Source organism: Lipotes vexillifer, unplaced genomic scaffold (genome assembly GCF_000442215.2).
Source record: "Lipotes vexillifer unplaced genomic scaffold, Lipotes_vexillifer_v1.1 scaffold134, whole genome shotgun sequence".
Taxonomy (NCBI): Eukaryota; Metazoa; Chordata; class Mammalia; order Artiodactyla; family Lipotidae; genus Lipotes; species Lipotes vexillifer.
In genome coordinates, this window is record NW_006787464.1 from 1,056,779 (window position 1) to 1,079,836 (window position 23,058).

Here is a 23,058-nt window from a genome sequence, read left to right on the forward strand (position 1 = left end):
CCTTCTCTTTCCCTTTGTTCGCAGGACTCTCTCCTACCAGCCGTGGGAGGCCGGGGAACGTGTACCTCTTTGGTGTTCTTGGAGTAGTGCTTGACCAGAATATTGCCGGAAAGCTATGACAGAGGGAGGGAAAAGGGAGGGAGGCAGGGAGAGAGAAAAAAAAAGTCCCCCATGGGCAATCCATTCTGTTTGAGCAGATGGCACTGGAGGAAACAGCAGCTTCCCTTGTACAGATCTGCAGCCAAGATCCTGCCCAGAGAGGCAGCCGACAAGACGCCTGGTACAGCCAGATCCACACCCGGGATCTTCTGCAATGGGAAGGAGTTCCTTTTATGTTGCTTTAAAAGTGAAATTCCTCCCTGTCCTCTGAATGGGGCTAGTAGTTGGGTTGTGATAAGGTCACAGGGGAGTTGAGAAAATCTAGAGAGCTTGTAAGATTTGAAGTACGATCCCACTCCTTGGAGCTGAAAGTGCCCGGTATGGTGGATGCCAAGGCAGACTTGCAGAACTTGAGCTTGAGGAGATGGTTAAATGCTCTGGGTCTAAAACTCATCTTTGATTTTGGTAAACCTTGTGGATTTCTATTACTTGCCTTTCCCCATTTGTTCCCTTGCCCAGATTCTGTTGCCTTCACTCCAATCTGCTTTTTCTCCCTTGCTGCTTATGTAAGGCAGCATGTGGCCCTTCTCCAGATGTTAGTGGTGTGTCTATAAATGCATGTGTTCCTATTCTAGGCCAAGAAAATATTCCCGACGTAGGACATCCAAATTTTTTTTTGGCTTAATGAAATTCCAGTATCTTTTTCTTTTCACGATTTATTTAAAATCTTAAAATGAAGTTACTGTACAATTTGATTCTTTGAATCTGTGTGTGTGGGGGGGAGGCGGTCTCATAATTGACCTGCTAGTGAGATGAGAAAGCTTAAGGGTATTTATTCCTTGTGCTTAGATATTGGATCACCTTCTTTCTCAGTAATGCTAGCCCCTACCCTATCCAAAGTCAAGGCTTCTGTCCATGCATATTTTTATCTTGGCTATTATAGAAACACACCCACGGCCAACACATTTTTGGACCTAGGGTACAAAATTAGACTAAGTGAATGTAAATATCCTGTCTGGCTAGAGAGGAAAAAAAAAGCAAAGAGGCCAAACAAAGCATTGGCCCTTATTCCCAGGCAGACTGTCACGCCTGAGTTCTGGTCCGGACGCCACTCCTCACATCTAGAATGGGTGTAATGATCAGCGCCTTAGCTGCCCATAAAGGCAGGGAGACTCTCAGTCTCTGGGGTCCCTGTCCTCACCTGAGAGGTAGAGTCTTGGTGGTGGAAAGGATCCTGCTGTGGTTTCAGGCGTACTGAGAAGCCAGCCCTCTAAGCCAAAAGCCAGGTACAGGAAATTGAAATTCCACCTCTGAGGTGACAGAGGAAGAGTCCACCTCCCTCGTGCAGATGAGGAAACTTGAGGCTGCGATAAGTGAAGGACGTTGATGTGTTCAGTCCTGTGGGCAGAGACTTGGAGGCAAACTTCAGATCAAGACTCCAGATTCCCAGCCTGGTGGTAATTCATTGTAGCGTATTGGCTCTTTGCCTCATTATGAAGCCATTACAGTAGTTTTGAAAGGATATTGGCCCTTGATAGAAATGCAGACATCACGAGTAAATAAACTGTATGATCTCACTTATGTGGAATCTAAAAAACACACCAAACAAAACAAAAAAACCTTGAGCTCATAGATACAGAGAACAGATTGGTGGTCAACAGATTGGTGGTCGCCAGAGGCTGCGGCCTTGTGGGATCAAAAGGTACAAACTTCAGTTATAAGGGTCCTGGGATGTCATGTGTAACATGGCGGCTATAGTTAATAATACTGTATTATGTATTTGAATGTTGCTAAGAGAATATATCTTAAAAGTTCTCATCATAAGAAAAAGAGTTTGGGGACTTCCCTGGCCGTCCAGTGGTTAAGACTCCGTGCTTCCACTGCAGGGGGTGCGGGTTCGATCCATTCGTCAGGGAACTAAAATCCCACATGCTGTGTGGTGTAGCCGAAAGAAAAAAAGAAGTTTGTAACTATGTATGGTGACAGATGTTAACTAGACTGATGGTGGTGATCATTTCAAAATATATGTGAACATCAAATCATTATGTTGTAGGCCTGAAACCGATGTAATGTTATATGTGAGTCATATCTCGATAGAAAAAAAGAAATCACATTACAAATTCTTTTATTTTAATCTCAGAATTAGTGGTAAAGAGATAAACATTTGTACTTTACATAAATTTGGGTTCAAATCTAAAAAGAAAAAGAAATTTTTTTACTGTTAACATCCTTTTGATGTAGGGAGTAATTGATTATATAGATTTAAATAATTTAAAAATAGGATTTAAATAGTTTTTCACTGCAGTTTCCTTTGGTTAAAACACAAATAATAATTGACCCCATGATGAGCTAAATTTTTTACCCTGAGACTCAATGGCAGAAGAAAAGTTTTGAAGACAGGTGTCGTTCATGTGAAATCAGGCGAGACATGTGGTCAGTGACCTGAACCTGTTGGGCATCTTAGTCTGATGATGTCCAAAGGAACAAAGAACAAATAGGATTAAAGTCTTTATAGTTTCAAGGTTTTGCATTATTTTACAATAAATAAGTTATAAATTTATCTCAGGTACCTTCTTTTTAAATTTTATTTATTTTATTTTATTATTATTATAGTTTTTTTTGACTGCTTCGGGTCTTCGTTGCGGCTCAGGGGCTTCTCTTTAGTTGCGGCATGCGTGTGTTCTCTCTTTAGTTGTGGCGCGTGGGCTCTGTAGTTTGTGGCACACGGGCTTGCTCATTGAGGCGTGCGAGCTCAGTAGTTGTGGTGCGTGGGCTTAGTTGCCCCGTGTCATGTAGGATCTTAGTTCCCCGACCAGGGATCGAACCTGCATCCCCTGCATTGGAAGGCAGATTCTTTACCACTGGACCACCAGGGAAGTCCCAGAGCGTACACTTTTTTTTTTTTTTTTTTTTGCGCGGTACGCAGGCCTCTCACTGTTGTGGCCTCTCCCATTGTGGAGCACAGGCTCCGGACGCGCAGGCTCAGCGGCCATGGCTCACGGTCCCAGCCGCTCTGTGGCATGTGGGATCCTCCTGGACCGGGGCACGAACCCGTGTCCCCTGCACTGACAGGTGGACTCTCAACCACTGCGCCACCAGGGAAGCCCAAGCATACACTTTTTAATAATTATGTTCATGAGTCTGTCCCCACTCCTCATTCTTGGAGGTGTTCTTATATTTGTATCTCTTGTGCCTTGCATGTAGTAGATACACAGAAAATTTTGGTTAGATAAGTGGCATGTTCCTGGGGAAGAGAGTTTTCACCTGTGGTTCTGAGTAATTGGAGTAACTCGCATACACTAGGGATAAAGTGGGAGGTCTCTGGTAGGATGCTGGCAGGGTCATTGCACAGCTGGTTGGAGGCCCATGCCACAAAACACCCTTGTCATTGTTGTCCTTATGCTGGCACTTTCTGGGCTAGTTACTGAAAAAAGTATTTGACAAAGAAAGACAAAAGACAGATATATTCAAATCAAATAAAAAGACCTCACTTGCCTTTGCTTAAAGTATTAATAGTAGTTGAGGTTTGGTTTCAAGAGACTTCCATTCCAGTAGTGGATTTTACCTGACTAAAGTTGATTATCTTTCTTAATCTCCACCTTTGTTAAAACAAATCTTTTTGTCTCCAGTGTCAAGAGATTAAGGGATCCTGGTTGACTTTCTGTTAACTCTGGACTAGGATTTTAGGGATAACTCTTCAGCTGGCAGGTTGAATATTTGACCAAATACCCTCATTTTGTTTGTGACCAAGAGCCTCTTTCTGTTTCAAAATATATTTATATGGAATTTTATTGGCAACGTAAGAGCTTGTATAACTTAATGTGATAATTACCGACTATTTAATTTTTTTGCCTGACCAGAGTAAAATTCCATAAAATTTTGCTATTGAAAGCTTTCTGTGGCTGGCACCTGATCCCCGTGTTTAGGTTCTGAGCTCTGGGACAGGCCTCCTCTGAGGTTGGGACAGGGCTCCTCTGAGGTTGGCACAGGGCCTGGCACATGGTAGATGCTGAATAAATATCAACTGAGTGAGTATTAAGTGGATTCAGAGAGTATTTAAACCATAAAACCAACCACATCCCATATTCTCCAGTTTCCCCTTAGTGAACAGTGTTTACCATCTCCCCCCACCGTCCCATTTCAGTAATCTGTCTTTCACATATTGGACCTTTATGCATTTATTTCTTTTTGGAAGTCATTCAGTCTCTGGAATGTTTGAGCTGGCAGTTGTGAATATTTAGGGTGGCTATAGAATGGATTTTGTGCCACCTACATGTCTGTGTTTTCTCATGGTTTTTCTAAAGAAATGTTATTTGCTTAGTGGCTCTCCTAGTTATTTAGACAAAGGTATTTTTTTTTTCTTTTCTTTCTTTTTTATAAATTTATTTTATATTTGGGTCTTTGTTGCTGCGTGCAGGCTTTCTCTAGTTGCGGCGAGTGGGGGCTACTCTTCGTTGTGGACTTCTCACTGTGGTGGCTTCTCTTGTTGCGGAGCACAGGCTGTAGGCACGCGGGCTCAGTAGTTGTGGCTCGTGTGCTCTAGAGCACAGGCTCAGTAGTTGTGGTGCATGGGCTTAGCTGCTCTGTGGCATGTGGGATCTTCCCGGGCCGGGGATCGAACCTGTGTCCCCTGCATTGGCAGGTGGATTCTTAACCATTGCACCACCAGGGAAGTCCCAGTATTTTCTTTTTAATCAAGATAATTCAAATCGTGTGCCCCAAATCCTCCCCTTTTAGCAGTGGACAGTGTTTTGCCGTATTTGCTGCCCAGAATACAATGATCTATGTCAGTCTGTTAAGGCGAATATGGACAACTTTAATGCGGAAGAACTGAGGTCAATAAAAATATCTTCCATAGCCTGGAAGCCTGAGTTTTGGAGAAATGACCAATTTAATAGGTACTTAAGTTCTGTGTTATCTTAAATTTTTCTACTTGGTGTTATTTTAAATATACAACTTAATAGGTAGTGTTAAATTCTGAAAACTTATATGTTGTCTGATCTGGCTAGAAATTGAAAATATATATTTCTCAAGGTAACCAAGGTCATGTCTATTTTAATTTATATTTAGTAGTAATTAAATGGAATAGGTTTTTAAGATGCATTGCTACAAAATTTATATTGTAAAAGAGGTGGAACATTGATTTTCTTCTAATACATTTAACATTGACAATGGTAATATATATATCTATACATATACATACATACATAATTTTATAATACATACCATTTTGTCATCTGACACTTTCCATTTCTGAAGAAAGTTTTTCCAAATGTGGCCTTAATCACTGGTGTTCTGGTCAATCTCATAAACACATAATTATTTTTATTTTTTATTTTTTGTGACACTTAAGATATGCAAAGCTGTTGGCCTTTTTTTGAGTTACTCTTAATTTATTAAGTTTATTTTTGAAACCTTCCTGGTGGTTTATGCTTTATTATTTTAGTGAGTGTGTGTGTGTGTGTGTGTGTGTGTGTGCACATACGTGTACACACTAAGGATGCAAAAGTAGTGTAAGACAACATATGTGTATGTACAGCCTTTCTTTGGAATACTGCTTGAGGAATTGGAGCAGGTATGTGTTTTATCCAAACACGCTGGCATTAGCGTTTAATGATACCGCTTTCTCCTCCAAGCAAACTGACAAGGGCAGATGAAGGTCCTGTTTTCTGGAATGGGCTTGTCTTCTAACTAGTGTTTTATTTCAGATTGCTGTTGTAGTGAAGTCTTCATTCAGGTGTAGATATGTTAAGGCCATTTTGCTCTGACTGCTGTTGGCTTTTCCTGTTTTTTTGCGGGGGTGGGGTGTGGAGTGAGAGACATGGAGCAAGTTTGATTTTGTATCAGATGAGATGGTATGCTGTCTGTCCTGCTCCAGAGAAGAGCCCAGGCTGCCAAAAATGGGAAAGGATGCTGCTTAGATCTTTCTCTTCACTAGTAAATTGGATTAAGATGGTTCTGGAAGTCTTCCACAGGGTTATTTTGAACTTGGAGTTGCACAGTCTCCGTTGGGTTAGCTCAAGGTACTCTCAAGGGCCAGAAGGTCTTCTAATGTTGCCTCTGCTTTGGACCAGGCCTGTTTGTGCTTGGATTATTGTCACAGCCTCCTTGGCTTTCACCACGCCAACCCTGTCCAAATTTCACATCGCCGTGGGCATTGACTTGTGTAGTCACACAAGGCCCTGCACTTACTGTAATGCTCTGCTGTTGCCATCTAGAAATTTTTAGTTTTTGAACAAGGAGGCTCCATATTTTCATTTTGCTCTGGGCCCTGCAAATTAAATAGTTGGTTTTAGCTGTGGGAATGGCATTTCTGGAACTACCCATTTTTCCTTTAGTCCCTCGAAGCCCATACTCCTTAACCTACCTGTCTAGCTCTCTCTCATGGCGTGGTTTTGTCAGATGTCACTAATTGAAGTTCCTCCAAGTATGCCAAGCAGCCCCATGCCTCTGCAACGTTGGGTCCTGGTGTTTCCTTCTCCCCATTTTCCCTCCCCGACCTCATTCATTGCTATTCATAGTTTGAAAGGCTGAGGAAATAAGACTGAGCTATGAAACCCTACATGGCCATCTCACCTAGTTAATACTGATCACACTTTGTCTATATTTCCCTTGAAAAAGTTGATACCTGGCAAAGTTGAGCTATCTATGATCTTGGGGAAATGGTTCTGTAATAACTGTATAGGAAGATCAGGTTGATTTTTGCCAGGGGAAAAGAATTCTCTGTAATCTTCAGTGTATTCATTCATTCATGCAACAAAATATTATGGAGTTATCTATACATGCCAGATTATATTCTAAGCACTGAGGATATGGCAGTGAGGAAAGTAGTATTATTTTTTCAGTGAACTAATAGCAATATTCTAGTGGGGAAGGACAGAAAGTGAATTCACAAATACATCAATATACAATACGTAAAGTCTGTAGTTCTAGAAAATAATGCACAGTAGGATAAGAGAATAGAGGGTGATAGGGGTGTGTGTTTGTGCTTGTGCTGTTTAGATAGGGTGGGAAGCCCTTTTTTTTTTTTTTTTTTTTTTTTGCTGTACGCAGGCCTCTGACTGTTGTGGCCTCTCCCTTTGCAGACCACAGGCTCCGGAGGCGCAGGCTCAGCGGCCATGGCTCATGGGCCCAGCCGCTCTGCGGCATGTGGGATCTTCCCGGACCGGGGCACGAACCCGTGTCCCCTGCATTGGCAGGCGGACTCTCAACCCCTGTGCCACCAGGGAAACCCCGAGAAGCCCATTCTGAGGTGATACTTAATCAGAGATCTGGATGCAATGAGGGCTTGACCCATGTGAAATTCTGGAGGGCAGAGTATTCCCGGCAGAGGAAAGAACAAATGCAAAGGTCCTGGCGAGGGCACATGCTTATGATCTTCAGGAAAGTGCAAGGAGGCTGTTATGTCTGGAATAGGTTGGGCAATGAGGAGAGAAGTAGGAGATGGGGTCAGAGAACTAGGGCCTAATCACACAGGGCCTTGGAGACCAAGGTGAGGACTTGGCTTATACGTCCAATGAGATGGGAAGTCATTGGAGGGTTATGATGGGCTTGCATTTTAAAAGGATCACTCTAGCTGCTGTACTTATTGCAAAGGAGCCATCTCGCATGCTACTGAGAAGTCAGGTAAGCTAAGAATTGAGAATTGGCTGTTTAGGTAATCTATTATTTATTCTTTTGGTTGACTGATATGTGGAAGACCCCAGAAGCAATCTTCTGATTTTGTAGATGGTCAACGATTTTGGTATGGGTAAAGGACCCACTTTGATCTTAGCTATGAGATGGTTTATCAGTCTGTTGATTCTTTGACCAATTGTCTCCTCTTCACTATATAAAGATTTCTAAATAAGGTTTTGGAGTGTATCTAGCTGCTTTCTTCCTTTGGCTCAGCTTTCTGATAAGCCATGTGCTCCTGTTAACTACCAGGGTGGTCCAGGGCCATCGCTGCACTTTTCTGTCCTCACAAGGACATAGCCTGTTCTGCAACATCCCCACAGCTTACTCAAATTTGTTGACCAATAGTTACTGTTGCACTATTATGTTTTGATCAATTGTCTTGGATATGAGAGACACCTGTGGAAGTAGAATTTCAAAATCTTCATGTTCAGTTAGATATAAAAGAATGGGAAAAATCAAGAAAATCAAGACAACTGTGCTTAACCTTAGGTGACATCCCCTTATTCATGGGGAATAGGTTCCAAGGCCCCCAGTTGATGCCTGAAACTACAGAGAGTACTGAACCCTATATATATATATATATATATATATATATATATATGTTTTTTCTCTATACATACATACCTAGGATAAAGTAATTTTGATAAAGTAATTTTATGGTAAAATTTATAAATTAGGTAAAGTAAGAGATTAACAACAATAATTAATAAAATAGAACAATTATAACAATATACTGTACTAAAAGTTAAGTGAATGTGGTCTCAGAGTATCTTATTGTACAAATTTAATGCATTTTTCATCTTAACTAAGCCCTTATCATGCACTGTGTTCATAACTTTCGCAGTTTGAGGTTCAGCAGCAAAACTGGCATGAATTTCTTTTTCCTTCTTTGCAATTTCACAGATAGATTTGTTCTTACCATATACCTTAGCAGCCTCAGCATACAATGTTTTTCCTTCCTCCTTAAGTTGAACTTTTACCTTTTCACTTAAAAGAAGCACTTTACAGCTTCTCTTTAGCACATCCAAATGGCCAGCATCACTACTCTTGCACTTTGTGTCATTATTATGTAAAATATGGTCACTTGAAGGTACTGAGACCATTGATCTGATAACCAAGACGGCTACTAAGTGACTAACTGGTGGGATACTCTGGATCAAGGGATGATTCACATCCCAGGCTGGACGGAGTTGGACGGCAAGAGATTTCATCATGCTGCTCAGAACGGCACCCGATTTAAAACTTACGAGTTGCTTATTTCTGGAATTTTCCATTTAATATTTTCAGACCGTGGTTGACCTTGGGTAACTGAATCCAAGAAAACTGCGGATAATGGGGGACTCCATTACTGAGGAGGCAGGAAACATTAGGCCAAGAGCAGAGTGGGAGGGGAATGTTGAGCTTGGACAGGATACGTGTCAGAGGTGTCAGTGGAAGCCATTTAGGAGGGTCAGGAGATAATCAGAGGCCTTAGACTTATCATTTTGATACTGTTCTCCATTAAATTACTGAATTCAGATATATCCTAATACCATAAATCCTCCATCTGAAGGGACCTAAAACATGAATTTAAGCCCAATCCCCAATCCAGTTTTCAAAATCTCTCTATAATATCCCTTCCTGGGCAGTCTCCATTCAAACATTTCCTTAGGCAACTTTTCCTGTCCATTTATAATTCGTACTACTAGTCCTAATTCTAAGCCCTGAGGATTAAATAAATTAATGCCTTTTCCATGTGCCAAGTATCAGGTTATGGGTAAATTGTTGTCATGTCCTTCTCTGGTTCTTCTCTTTTCCAAACAACACAATTCCTACTCATTACTGTTTCCTCATGGGATATTTGGAGCCAGTTCACGTCTTGGTCTCTCACCTTGGAAGATGTGTATTTATTGTTTATATGTACCTTAAAGTTTGGTGGATGGGACTAAAAACAGGGCTCTGGGGCTGGCCTGACCATTGCAGAGTAAACACCAAGCTTGTCAGTTACTCTGAACGTTCTGTCTGACAGTGATTTTTCAGATATAAAACATATATACCTTACAGGTATTACCGAAGAGAACTGAAAGCATGCATTCACACAAAAACTTGTACACTGCAGCATTATTCAAAATATCCAAAGAGTGAAAAAGAATATGATATGTCCATACAATGGAATCATAATATTCAGCCATGAAAATGAATGAAGCACTGTAGGTGGTACAACATGGATGCATCTTGAAAACATTATGCTAAGTGAAGGAACCAGACACAAAAAACCACATAGTGTGCTTCCATTTATGTGAAATGTGCAGAGTAGGCAAATCTATAGACAAAAAGTCGATTAGTAGAAGCCAGGGCCTAGAGGGAGGAGGAAATGGGGAGTGACTGCTAATAGGTACAAGGTTTCTTTCTGGGGTCATATATATGTTCTGAAATTAGGTAGTGGTGATGGTTACACAACACTGAGGAAGCATTAAAAAACCACTGAATTGTACACTTTAAGATGGTGAATGTTGTGGTGTGTGAATTATATCTCAGTAAAGCTGTCATTAAAAAATATGGGTGTTACCTCCTGTCTAAAGTTGAGGATCTTAGGAATCAATGAAATAACACGTATAAGTGCCTGGGATGATATGTACTCTCAGTTAAGACTGTTATTGTTGCACTTAAGGAAAGTAATACTGCTTAGAGGTCAGTAGCTGCAACTTTTAGTCGCTGTTACATTTGTCGAATATTACCTGTTAAATCGTATGCAGTCAACAAATCCTTGTTGAATGTGTTTTGTTCACATTCATGTTTAGCCACATATATGTTCTGTTTCTTGCATGTTACCGAATCCACATCATTGGGCCTAATTTTGAGATCCTTGTCCAGTGATGGGAACTCTTCACAGCCCACGTTTCAGTGTTGAAGTCAGAGTTGGGAGTATAGGCTCAGTCTGGGGAAGGAAGGTCTCTGCCTTAAATTCTAGGTGAAGGTGGAGGCTAAATGGTTCTTGAGCTTTTTTACCTAGTAATATAATTCTGCTATATGTTTTTATAAGAACTTAATTGGCCTGTCAAGAATGTTTCTTCATGGTTCATTATCAGATCCCTGGAGAGCAGAGGACTTCATCTTGGTTAAAAAAAGAAATTCAGTTCCTAGAAATTTAGCAGATTTAAACTGCTAAGTTGTTCTCCTGAACCCGACTTACAATTTCCACATATAAGAAATTGTTATTTTAAATTATGATATGAGCATTTTTTTTCTTTGAAAAAAATTTTAAAATTCACATCTTTTTATGAACTTGGCATTCCACTAATAACACTGCGTTGCTTCTGCAGCTGCGTCAGCAAGGTGCCATCTGCTTATCCTGAGGCTCATGAAAAGAAATAAACCGGTTGATGTTTGTGTCATCCAGCATTCTTTCTAGAAGAGCAGTGGAAAATTTTTCCTTTGGTCTCTAAGGAGTGGTTGTGCCTCTCAGCTTCCCCGTGCTGTCAGGGAGGAATGAGAAAGAAGGCAAAACTGTCAGAAAAGAGTTTGTAAGTTTTTTTTTTTTTTTTTTTTTAGCTTCTTTTTTGAGAGTGTCTTTTTCCTGTCTTTAATAGAAGTTGGTGATATGGCAAAGCAGTACATAGAGAAAAGTCTTTTGGTTCCAGATCACGTGATCACACGCCTCATGCTGTCAGAGCTGGAGAACAGGCGCGGCCAGCACTGGCTACTGGATGGTGAGTTGAACGTGTGGGTCCGCTGGACCTCTGCCAATAGTGGGTCATTGTCTCCTTGCACACTCCCGTATTTCTTACAGGTTGCAAAATGCCCTTTTCCCCTAAATGTTCAGTCATCTATTTAGACATATTCCAGTTTGGCAACGTGATAGAAACCTCACGTGGTGAAACCTTTTAATTCCTCTGTCTGCAGACCACCATCCCTAGAGCCGTCAGCTTGAAGCAAACCTTCACTGAATTCCTGTTATTGTTCCAGTTCTGATCGTGCCTTTGTTTCCATGACTCAGTTGTCATAAGTATGACTCATCTTAAATCAGAGGTTCTTTCATTCAAAATAGGCCACATAAATTAAAAGCATTAGTTATCATTTTTTACCTGTCAGATTAAAAAAGATAGAAAATCTGAAAACCGTAAGAGTATAGGAAGTAAGTATTCTTGAGAGGATAAAATGGGCAACCTTTGGAGGGCAGTTTAGCAGTCTTTACATTTTTTGATTCAGCAATTCCCTGCTTGATTTCTTGCCTAAAGATGTATGTTAAAGGATGTTTGTTTTCAGTGTTATTTGTAAATAGCAAGACACTGGTAACAACCTATCTATCTATCATAGGGTTGCCTTAAATTTTGGTATGTCCATTAACCAAGTAATCTGTACCTCTGTGTTGATATGGATAGGGCTCTAAGGTAAACTGCCAAGTGAAAAAAGCTAGTTGCAGTATAGTTAATATCATATACTATTATCTCCATAAAAATGGAGTGACAGTATAATATTACTATATATACTTACAAACACATACATAAGCTGTCTTTGGAAGGATAAAAAAAACTGACACTAGTGGTTGGCTCTGGGTAAGGATTAGGGTTGGGAGAGAGATTTACCTTTCACTGTATATACCCATTCCTATTGTTTGATTTTTAATATTTAAATGATACATAGGCCTGATTTTTTAAAAAAAACTCAGACAAATATCATGTGATACCACTTATATGTGGGACTAAAAAAATGAAACAAAATCAACTTACTTACAAAACAGAAATAGACCCACAGACATAGAAAACAAACTTATGGTTACCAAAGGGGATAGCAGTGGGGAGGAGATAAATTAGGAGTTTGGGATTAACATATACACACTACTATATGTAAAATATGTAAACAACATGGACCTACTGTATAGCACAGGGAACTATATTCAATATCTTGTATTAACCTATAATGGAAAAGAATATGAAAAAGTATATGTATTCAGTTACACATATAACTGAATCACTTTGCTGTATACTTGAAACTAACACAACATTGTAAATTAACTATACTTCAATTTTATAAAAATGGTTAAAAAAAAACGCAGTCACTCCTATGATACTTAACCCAGGAAGATGCATACAGATGCTCACACACACAATACTGCACAGTTTTGTACTTGAGGAAGCTGGAATTAAGAATCATCTACTTTTAAGTTTTACCAGTATAAATCTTTTCATTTATTAAAGGGAAAAAATGGACTAGATGGATTATTTGTCTTACTCTTTAATAGCAGGATTCCTTGGCAATGAAAATAAGAACTTGATGAATATACTGCTTTCTAGATACGGAAAGGGTAGTGAGATTTATATATAAGAAACTTCTTTCCATTGCAGAGTAGTTTTCCTTCAGTTCACACAATGCACTTTTTCCTATTTCAGCAAGTTGCGACAGCTGAAACTTTGATGTTTGCCAGCCACAGAGAAGCCAGAGTGAATTGTCCTACATTTTAACTATCAGATTGCCTATATTTCTCCTAAAGTCTGGAGCCGTAAATCTCCATAATGACCAACTTGTGGTAGAGTATTTATTCTATATTGGTGTTTCTCAAAGTGTATAGTGTGCAGTGTTAGTAATGGCTAGACAAAAAAAACAGACTTTGTAGTTAAATGTGTTTAGAAAATGTCAATTTAGGGCTTCCCTGGTGGCGCAGTGGTTGAGAGTCCGCCTGCCAATGCAGGGGACATGGGTTCATGCCCTGGTCCGGGAAGATCCCACATGCTGTGGAGTGGCTAGGCCTGTGAGCCATGGCCGCTGAGCCTGCGCATCCGGAGCCTGTTCTCCGCAACAGGAGAGGCCACAACAGTGAGAGGCCCGCGTACCGCCAAAAAAAAAAAAAAGAAAAAGAAAATGTCAATTTAAATGTTAAATGTTGCTTGAATTTACTGACTGAGCACTTACTGTATGCCAAGTATTGTTCTGAACATTTGATATTTATTATCTCATTCAATTCCTACAATAACCATATCAAGGTAGAGACTGTTATTTCCATTTACTGATGAGAAAACAGAAGCAAAGGAAGGTTCACTTGCCTATCCAAAGTTAGTAAGTCCAAAGTTAACCAATTTCTTAGGACTTTAATGAACCTTTAATATGATAATGTGATTTAACTTCATAGAAGGAAATGTCATGAGGCGTTCTGAATGTATTTGACCATAGAATCTCCTACCCTACCTATAACCTCGGGGATTTGTTCTATGGTCCATTCTTTGTGAACTCTACTATTCAACATTTATTCTTCACTTTGGAGGTGTTCTGAAGAGTTGACTATAGAGCAGATCATATCTTTCTAGAATGCCTTCCATTTAAAAAAATCAGGACCTATGTTCTCATGGGGCTGGAGGGAACCAAGAGACTGAACTGAAAACTTTTGTCAATAGAAAGGCTATAATGGCCCATGGAAGGCATGTGTTTATCAGGCAGTAATGAATAAAGCTCCTACTGTGTGTCGGGCACTATCAGGTGCTGTTGATAAAATGACAAGACACTTTCTGTATTCTTACGGGACTTATATTACAGTAGGGGAGTCAGGTGTGTAAAAAGTTGACAGTATAATAAAATCATATACATGTGGTACACTGAAGACCCAAAGGAGAAAATTGTCGGTTCTATTGGTGGGAGGCAGGAGTGGAACAACTTTATGGAAAAAGAGATGAATAGAGAGATGTTCTGCAGGTTGACTAATGGGGGTTGGGAAGAAGGATTTTTTCAGCAGAGGCGCAATGTGAACTGGGTAAGAGAGGAATGACTTAGCCTAGTGTTTTCCTGGGCCTGCAAACAGAGAGGCAGGGGAAATCCTGGGGTGATGGACTTTGATTCTATGCAGAGATGGTGGAACTGGAAATTTTTGGCTGTAGGGACCACCGAAGAGTTAAAAAGGGGAATAACATAATCGGATGTATTTGTGTTTCAGAAAGACTGTTCTGTTAGCAGCAGAGCTATTAGATGCTGGGGTAGGGGAGGAGGTGGTGACTAGAAGCTGAGGAAGAGATTGTTAGCACAATTGGACCAAGAGATGTTGAAGGCCTGAATTTGAGCATCAGCAGTGAGATGCGAGGAGGCACTATTCCTGAAAGACTGCATTGAGGAGGAGGAATTGACAGGAGTGTGACTGATGTTAGGCACTGTAGCCCTGGGGTTTTCTTTGATCGCCTTCCCAGCTTTTGGAGTTTCTTGGCTGTCGTCACCTTCCCTACACTTCTCCAACTATGTTAATTTCTCCAGACTCTGAATATTTAACTCAAAAAAGTTAGTCTCCCTCTACTTCTTCTTATGGGGGTGTTTGCCGGGACTGATAAACTTTAGCCCTGCCACCACCTAACAGTAATTTCTCTAGATTAAATTCTTTAATTGTAAGGCTTCTCACCTTATGAAATAAACTTGTGTAGTTTTAAGTAACCTTAACTGTTTTAAAAAAGGATCATCTATGTTAAACTCCTTTGGGAAGGTGGTTAGTATAATAACCACTGATCCCAGTTAGAACCAGACTACCCGCTTTGAATCCCAGCTCTGCCATTGTCAGTGCCCTTGGGCACGTTACCCGTAGGTCTCTGCATCTTTTTCCTCATGGAAAACAGAGATTACAGAAAGGGTGAAGTAAGTGAATGTACGGAAAGCACTTATATTTGCCATATAGTAAGTGCTGTATGAGATTTTGTGATTTGTTGTACATAAGGTACAGGTCATGAATTTTTGTTTTTAGGTTACTACATGAAGTGTTAAGTTCAAAAATAGTTTAAAAAATATTCAGCCACGTGAAGTTGGAAAAGTCAGCTTCAGTTGTGAAATGTTTTATGTATCTTTTCACTGCTTTGTTTTGCTATAACTTCCTCTCGGTGAGTAACTGAAGTTCTTTTACCTCATAGGCCTGTTTTTAGTAAAGGACGTCAGTCTCCTAACTGATTTAGTTTGTATCTTTCTAAACACATCTGGTCACGGTTTCGGTTGTGATTTTTCTTTAAAGCTCTGGAATAAATCCACTTGGCAAAGTGAGGACCATCAAGAATGCTAAGTTCTGTGTTCAGTTTGAAACTCCTTATGTTCAAGGGCACGTGTTCTGCGGAGGACGTGCCTATGGAGTGTGTGCTAAAGGTGATTGCATGTGGAAAGGTCAAGAAAAGAATTCTGGATGACAGATGACTCATCATCTTGGTCCATATGGCTGTAAACAGGCATCCTGCAAATGGTGGGTGGAAATACGTACCATGGATGCAAACCAAGGGAACGCCAGGGGTGGCAGTGGATGGGCTTGGTGAGTGCTCTGTGGTTTGGTCAGCTACGTCCTTGCTAAAAACAGTTCAGCACCACCTTGCCTTCACAGTGTGCTTTTCAGTTGGATAAGAAACACTCTTTTATGTGTTAATATGTGTATATAAGTGTGGTTTTCCCCCTCTTTTTTTCTTTTTCTTTCTTTAATTTCTTTGGACGTTTAATGTGTGAGGGCGGTTTTCTGAAAATAATTTTAATTTTTAAGACAAATATTCAACCAGAGGAATGTCATGCACAAGCCTTCTAATTTTGCTATGATGGTTTTGTTTGTTTTTTCTTTTTTAAAGAGGGTGTTTACTGCTTACTAGGTGATCTTAAGGTGAAGTAACTAGGGAACTATAACCAGCTCTTATAAACAACCAGCTCAAATACAAATTCTTCACTTTTTAAAAAGCAGCTGGCAGTGAGATGGGGCCCATAGGGAGGTGTGTTAGGTAGTGAATTTTTTGTTTGTTTGTTTCTAAACTTGGTTGCCGAAACCTGTGCATTTAAACAGTAACCTGCAAGTTCTCAGGCTCAGTCCCAGTTTATCTCAAGATGTAACAGAATTGTCTGCCAGGTGACTTTAGGTGTCATCTAAATATTTAAATTTGTTGTCAAAGTTCGGTTTGACAGAAAGCAATCTTAAATTTTGGAATTATAAGTGGAATATAATTTAAGCCTTTTCATTGGAGATAAAGATAACTTTACAAGGAGAGTCATCTCAGTCCATGGTTGTATATTCCATTTGATTCATTCTGAGCACTAGCTGGTGCTTTCTGTGGGTAATTCTGGGATTTATTCATTTATTTATTTTTAGCACAAGTCAGAGCCACTTCAGTGTGTGCCCTGTTTGTATGTGTTTGTTTTGCCTGAGAGGTGAATGATCTCAGACCTAAGATATTCCAGGATACATGCTCATTCAGAGCCCTTGGTATCCAAGTAAAAGGTGGATGCTGGGAAACCAGACTAAAGATGGTGGAGCTACAGTATCTTGTCCTGATTTTACAAATGTGTTTTACCATACTGGACTGTACATAACTGCTCTGACCTTATCCCCTTCATATTTTTCTTTCTGAATCAGACCTCTGAATGGTTTTACATCCCACTGGGCAACATATGCCTACAGAAAAAAAGCTGACAATCCCGTGTCTTCTGAATCACATCTTTTAAGAAATGCCAAGGGCAATTTTTTTCTGTTGCCCTTGTGAATGTAGGGTATGTTTCAAAAATAAAATGTATAATAGGTTTGTTTGGAAGGTCACTGAAGATACTCTCTTTGGAAAAAAAGAATCAGGCTTTCTTCTTGTGTGTGTGTGTGTGTGTGTGTGTGTGTGTGCAAGCGTGTGTGCATTTAAGAGGGTGATAGATTATTTTACTCATTTACCTTCAGATGTGTTTTTTTTTAATTGAAGTATAGTTGATTTACAATCTCAGCTGTACAGTAACGTGACTCAGTTATACACATATAGACATTCTCTTTTTTATATTCTTTTCCATTATGGTTTATCACAGGGTATTTAATTTAGTTCTCTGTGTTATACAGTAAGAGTACCTTCAGATGTTTAGTCCTGAAAAATATTGTCAGATAACATATGTATCTTTGATCACTGTTAAGGCAATATGTATACTGTCATACCTTGAACAGAAGGTTTGAAGCAATTGGAGTGACTGCTAAAGAATGGAGAGTCATAGACTTGATGGAACTTTGCTGGGTACAGTGGCAGTGTTCATGCCTGCTAAGCATGGACTGAACAATTGTAATCTCTGGTGCCTCACCAGGCTCATCCTTCTTGACGTGCTCATATGTATAGGAATGAATATGAAAATGAAAAAGATATGTATATGTACAGACACCAATACAGATATCAGAACTTAGCATTTCAGTAATAAACTGCTGAGAAATTTAACAAAATTTAATAGAATGTTAAGTCTTTGTGAGGGTCATCTTTGGTTTAAATCACAGTATAAGAACTTTTTTTTTTAGACTTTTTATTGTATATTGGAGTATAGTTGATTAACAATGTGTTAGTTTCAGGTGTACAGCAAAGTGATTCAGTTATACATATAGATGTATCTATTCTTTTTCAAATTCTTTTCCCATTTAGGTTATTACATAATATTGAGCAGAGTTCCTTGTGCTGTACAGTAGGTTCTTGTTGGTTATCCATTTAAAATATAGCAGTGTGTAGCCACAGCAATCAGAAGAAAAGGAAATAAAAGGAATCCATATCAGAAAAGAAGAAGTAAAGCTGTCACTGTTTGCAGATGACATGATACTATACATAGAGAATCCTAAAGATGCTACCAGAAAACTACTAGAGCTAATCAATGAATTTGGTAAAGTAGCAGGATACAAAATTAATGCACAGAAATCTCTGGCATTCCTATACACTAATGATGAAAAATCTGAAAGTGAAATCAAGAAAACACTCCCATTTACCACTGCAACAAAAAGAATAAAATATCTAGGAATAAACCTACCTAAGGAGACAAAAGACCTGTATGCAGAAAATTATAAGACACTGATGAAAGAAATTAAAGATGATACAAACAGATGGAGAGATATACCATGTTCTTGGATTGGAAGAATCAACATTGTGAAAATGACTCTACTACCCAAAGCAATCTATAGATTCAATGCAATCCCTATCAAACTACCACTGGCATTTTTCACAGAACTAGAACAAAAAATTTCACAATTTGTATGGAAACACAAAAGACCCCGAATAGCCAAAGCAATCTTGAGAACAAAAAATGGAGCTGGAGGAATCAGGCTGCCTGACTTCAGACTATACTACAAAGCTACAGTAATCAAGACAGTATGGTACTGGCACAAAAACAGAAAGATAGATCAATGGAATAGGATAGAAAGCCCAGAGATAAACCCATGCACATATGGTCACCTTATCTTTGATAAAGGTGGCAGGAATATACAGTGGAGAAAGGACAGCCTCTTCAATAAGTGGTGCTGGGAAAATTGGACAGGTACATGTAAAAGTATGAGATTAGATCACTCCCTAACACCATACACAAAAATAAGCTCAAAATGGATTAAAGACCTAAATGTAAGGCCAGAAACTATCAAACTCTTAGAGGAAAACATAGGCAGAACACTCTATGACATAAATCACAGCAAGATCCTTCTTGACCCATCTCCTAGAGTAATGGAGATAAAAACAAAAATAAACAAATGGGACCTAATGAAACTTCAAAGCTTTTGCACAGCAAAGGAAACCATAAACAAGACCAAAAGACAGCCCTCAGAATGGGAGAAAATATTTGCAAATGAATCAACTGACAAAGGATTAATCTCTAAAATTTACAGGCAGCTCATGCAGCTCAATAACAAAAAAATAAACAACCCAATCCAAAAATGGGCAGAAGACCTAAATAGACATTTCTCCAAAGAAGATATACAGACTGCCAACAAACACATGAAAGAATGCTCAACATCATTAATCATTAGAGAAATGCAAATCAAAACTACAATGAGATATCATCTCACACCAGTCAGAATGGCCATCATCAAAAAATCTAGAAACAATAAATGCTGGAGAGGGTGTGGAGAAAAGGGAACACTCTTGCACTGCTGGTGGGAATGTGAATTGGTTCAGCCACTATGGAGAACAGTATGGAGGTTCCTTAAAAAACTACAAATAGAACTACCATATGACCCAGCAATCCCACTACTAGGTATATACCCTGAGGAAACCAGAATTCAGAAAGAGTCATGTACCAAAATGTTCATTGCAGCTCTATTTACAATAGCCCGGAGATGGAAACAACCTAAGTGCCCATCGTCGGATGAATGGATAAAGAAGATGTGGCACATATATACAATGGAATATTACTCAGCCATAGAAAGAAACGAAATTGAGCTATTTGTAATGAGGTGGATAGACCTAGAGTCTGTCATACAGAGTGAAGTAAGTCAGAAAGAGAAAGACAAATACCGTATGCTAATACATATATATGGAATTTAGGGAAAAAAATGTCATGAAGAACCTAGGGGTAAGACAGGAATAAAGACACAGACCTACTAGAGAATGGACTTGAGGATGCGGGGAGGGGGAAGGGTGAGCTGTGACAAAGCACAAGAGAGGCATGGACATATATACACTACTAAATGTAAGGCAGATAGCTAGTGGGAAGCAGCCGCCTAGCACAGGGAGATCAGCTCAGTGCTTTGTGATTGCCTGGAGGGGTGGGATAGGGAGGGTGGTAGGGAGGGAGACGCAAGAGGGAAGAGATATGGAAACATATGTATATGTATAACTGATTCACTTTGTTATAAAGCAGAAACTAACACACCATTGTAAAGCAATTATACTCCAGTAAAGATGTAAAAAAATAAAATAAAATAAAATAAAATATCGCAGTGTGTACATGTCAATCCCAAACTCCCTAACTACCCCCCACCCCCGGAACCCTTCCCCCGCAGTAACCATAAGTTCGGAGAACTTGGTTTTTATTCCATGACTCTTCCTTTGTTCAGTGTCCTTGGTGTCTGAATGAGCTCAGAGTATGTGACTGTAAAACATGGTAAATCTCTGGATCTCTTCTTCTTCGTTTTGTTGGATTCTCTCCTGAGGCCCTGTCCCTGTGTCCATTTCTGGTGGGTTTCTTCTGATTGATCTGACTCTTGCCCCAGGATGAGGAACAATCTTAATATAGCAGACAATCCTGACTTTGTTTAATTCGGTTTGTGCTTTCAGGGAATGACTAGATTTTAACGTGCGAGCATTAAGGACCATATGGGAACCATACGTATACAGATATTTGAACACATCCTAGAAACACTTGGTTCAGACCTCAGAAAACAAATTGAGTATACATGATTTGTGTATCCCATCGATCCATCGGAGGAGGGAGTAGCACACTTCCTGACCTCATAGCCCAGGAGGAGCAAACGCTGCATTAAGCAATCATAGTGTAGGATCTTGGGAGCACCAGTGAAGGGGGTGAGAGGGCAGAGGTAGCACAGGGGAGAAAGTGACTGGCCCTCTCTTGGGGGCAAGGGAGGCAGCTATTATGAAGGCTTCTGGGAGAAGGTGACACCAGGAGCAAAATTTGGAAAGTGGGAATAAAGCACATTCTAGATGGAGGGAACATCATGTACAAAAGGTACAGAGGCATGAGAAAAGAATCTAAAAAAGAGTGGATATATGTCTATGTATAACTGATTCACTTTGCTGTACAGCAGAAACTAATACATTGTAAATCAGCTATACTCCAATAAAAATTAATTTTAAAAAAGGGTATAGAGGCATGAAACAACAGGGTGTGTTCTGGAAACCACAAGTAGGTGGATAATCCTAGAGCTGAAAATATGAGCAGATGAGGCTGGAAAAGTGGATGGGGCCAAAAGTTAAACACTTCTTGAAATTCAAAAACAGGGAGTTAAGTGTCAAAGTTAATATTATAAATGAGGTGGAAGGAAGTTAAAAATAAAATTCAAAACTGAGTTTGAAAGAGTGAATAATTTATATTTTAACTTTCCTTTCAACTAACATTTAAAAGTTAACTAAATTAAAAAAAATTTAAATTCAGACATACTTTAGGTATTAAAATATGGTTTCCCTGTAGTTGGACCTGTCTTGTCATACACTTTTAGATGCACTTAGCTCATTTGCTAATGCTACTTACTTAGGAGTCTGTAAAGTAAGGCACAGGATGAAAGTAATTTTAGATGTTAGGAGAGGCTGCTTCCCTAATTTAGGAAGCAGGTATCTTGGGAATTGGATGAACTAAGACAGTTCATTGCAAAACTACATCCAAAGCTTATGAGGTATACTTTGCTAGTTTAATAATAAAACAATTATTGTACACTTACTATGCACAAAGTTCCATACTAAGAAAACAGTTATGTGGTGGAAAGAGCATGGACTTAGGAGTCAGGCCTTATTAGCTTGTAGTCTTGAGCAAGCAAGTTTACCTTTCCTGGTTTCTTTTTTTTCCTCATCTGTAAAATAGGAGTATGTATGTCATAGGTTTGCAAGGATTGGCTAGCAAATGTAAAACTTGTAGTGGAGTTCTGGAGCACAGTAGGTGGTCAGGTGTTAGATGTGTGTTCTTATTTTCAGTGTAAAAAAATTTACTTGATAATTATTATTAATGTAAATATATACATAGACACTGATATAGATGTTAGAACTTAACATTTCAATAATAAACTGTTGAGAAACTTAACAAAAATATTGTCATGCTAATAAATAAGGATCATCATTTTTACCCCTCACTAAGTACACTTGGGTAAAGCCTAAGTAAACAAAATCAGTCATCCTCCATTAAACCTTACCTAGTAAATATAAAACAAAACAGGATAAAACTCTCTTGATTTTCCTATTACTAATACGAAAACTCTGATTTTGGAAAGAAGAACAAGTTGATTAGGGTTAAAAGTAGAAGGTGATGTGGAAAAGTGCAGACAATTTATTTTATTTTATTTTTGGGCCGTGCTGTGCGGCTTGCGGGATCTTAGTTCCCTGACCAGGGATTGAACCCAGGCCCTCGGCAGTGAAAGTGCCAAGTCCTAACCATTGGACTGCCAGGGAATTCCCACAGACGATTTAACTTCACCTTTTTTATACTGTTTTTATAGAAATTATACATGATCACTATAAAACACTCAGGCCATATGGAAAAATGCAAAGAAAGGCAACAAATTGCCTAAAATCCCACTAGCCGGAAATAACCAGGGTTAACAATTGCAAACCATCATTGTAGATACCTCTCCATGCACATATGCAGATAAAAATCTGTAAGAATGATATCATCCTTTACATTCTTTAAAAAAGGCAATTAATTTTACTCAAATTTATTATAGCAAAAGCTAAAGTGAACCCTAAGGAATTATCACTGAATTTCAGATGAAACTTTCTTCATCACCAGTGATATTAATTCCTATGGGAGCCCCTTAAGAAGATGAAAGATGGGACTTCCCTGGTGGCACAGTGGTTAAGAATCCGCCTACCAATGCAGGGGACACGGGTTTGAGCCCTGGTCTGGGAAGATCCCACATGCCGCTGAGCAACCAAGCGTGTG

The 23,058-nt window shown here is 39.4% G+C and overlaps 1 protein-coding gene across 1 annotated transcript in view; it reads left to right on the plus strand.

Annotated features, from left to right (window-relative positions):
* AK4 (adenylate kinase 4) overlaps positions 1-23,058 on the plus strand; it is a 73,190-nt gene that overhangs the window by 23,557 nt on the left and 26,575 nt on the right. The window contains exon 2 of the mRNA XM_007460079.1: positions 11,346-11,465. Coding sequence (XP_007460141.1) covers positions 11,346-11,465 — 120 coding nt within the window. The remainder of the gene's footprint in view (positions 1-11,345; positions 11,466-23,058) is intronic.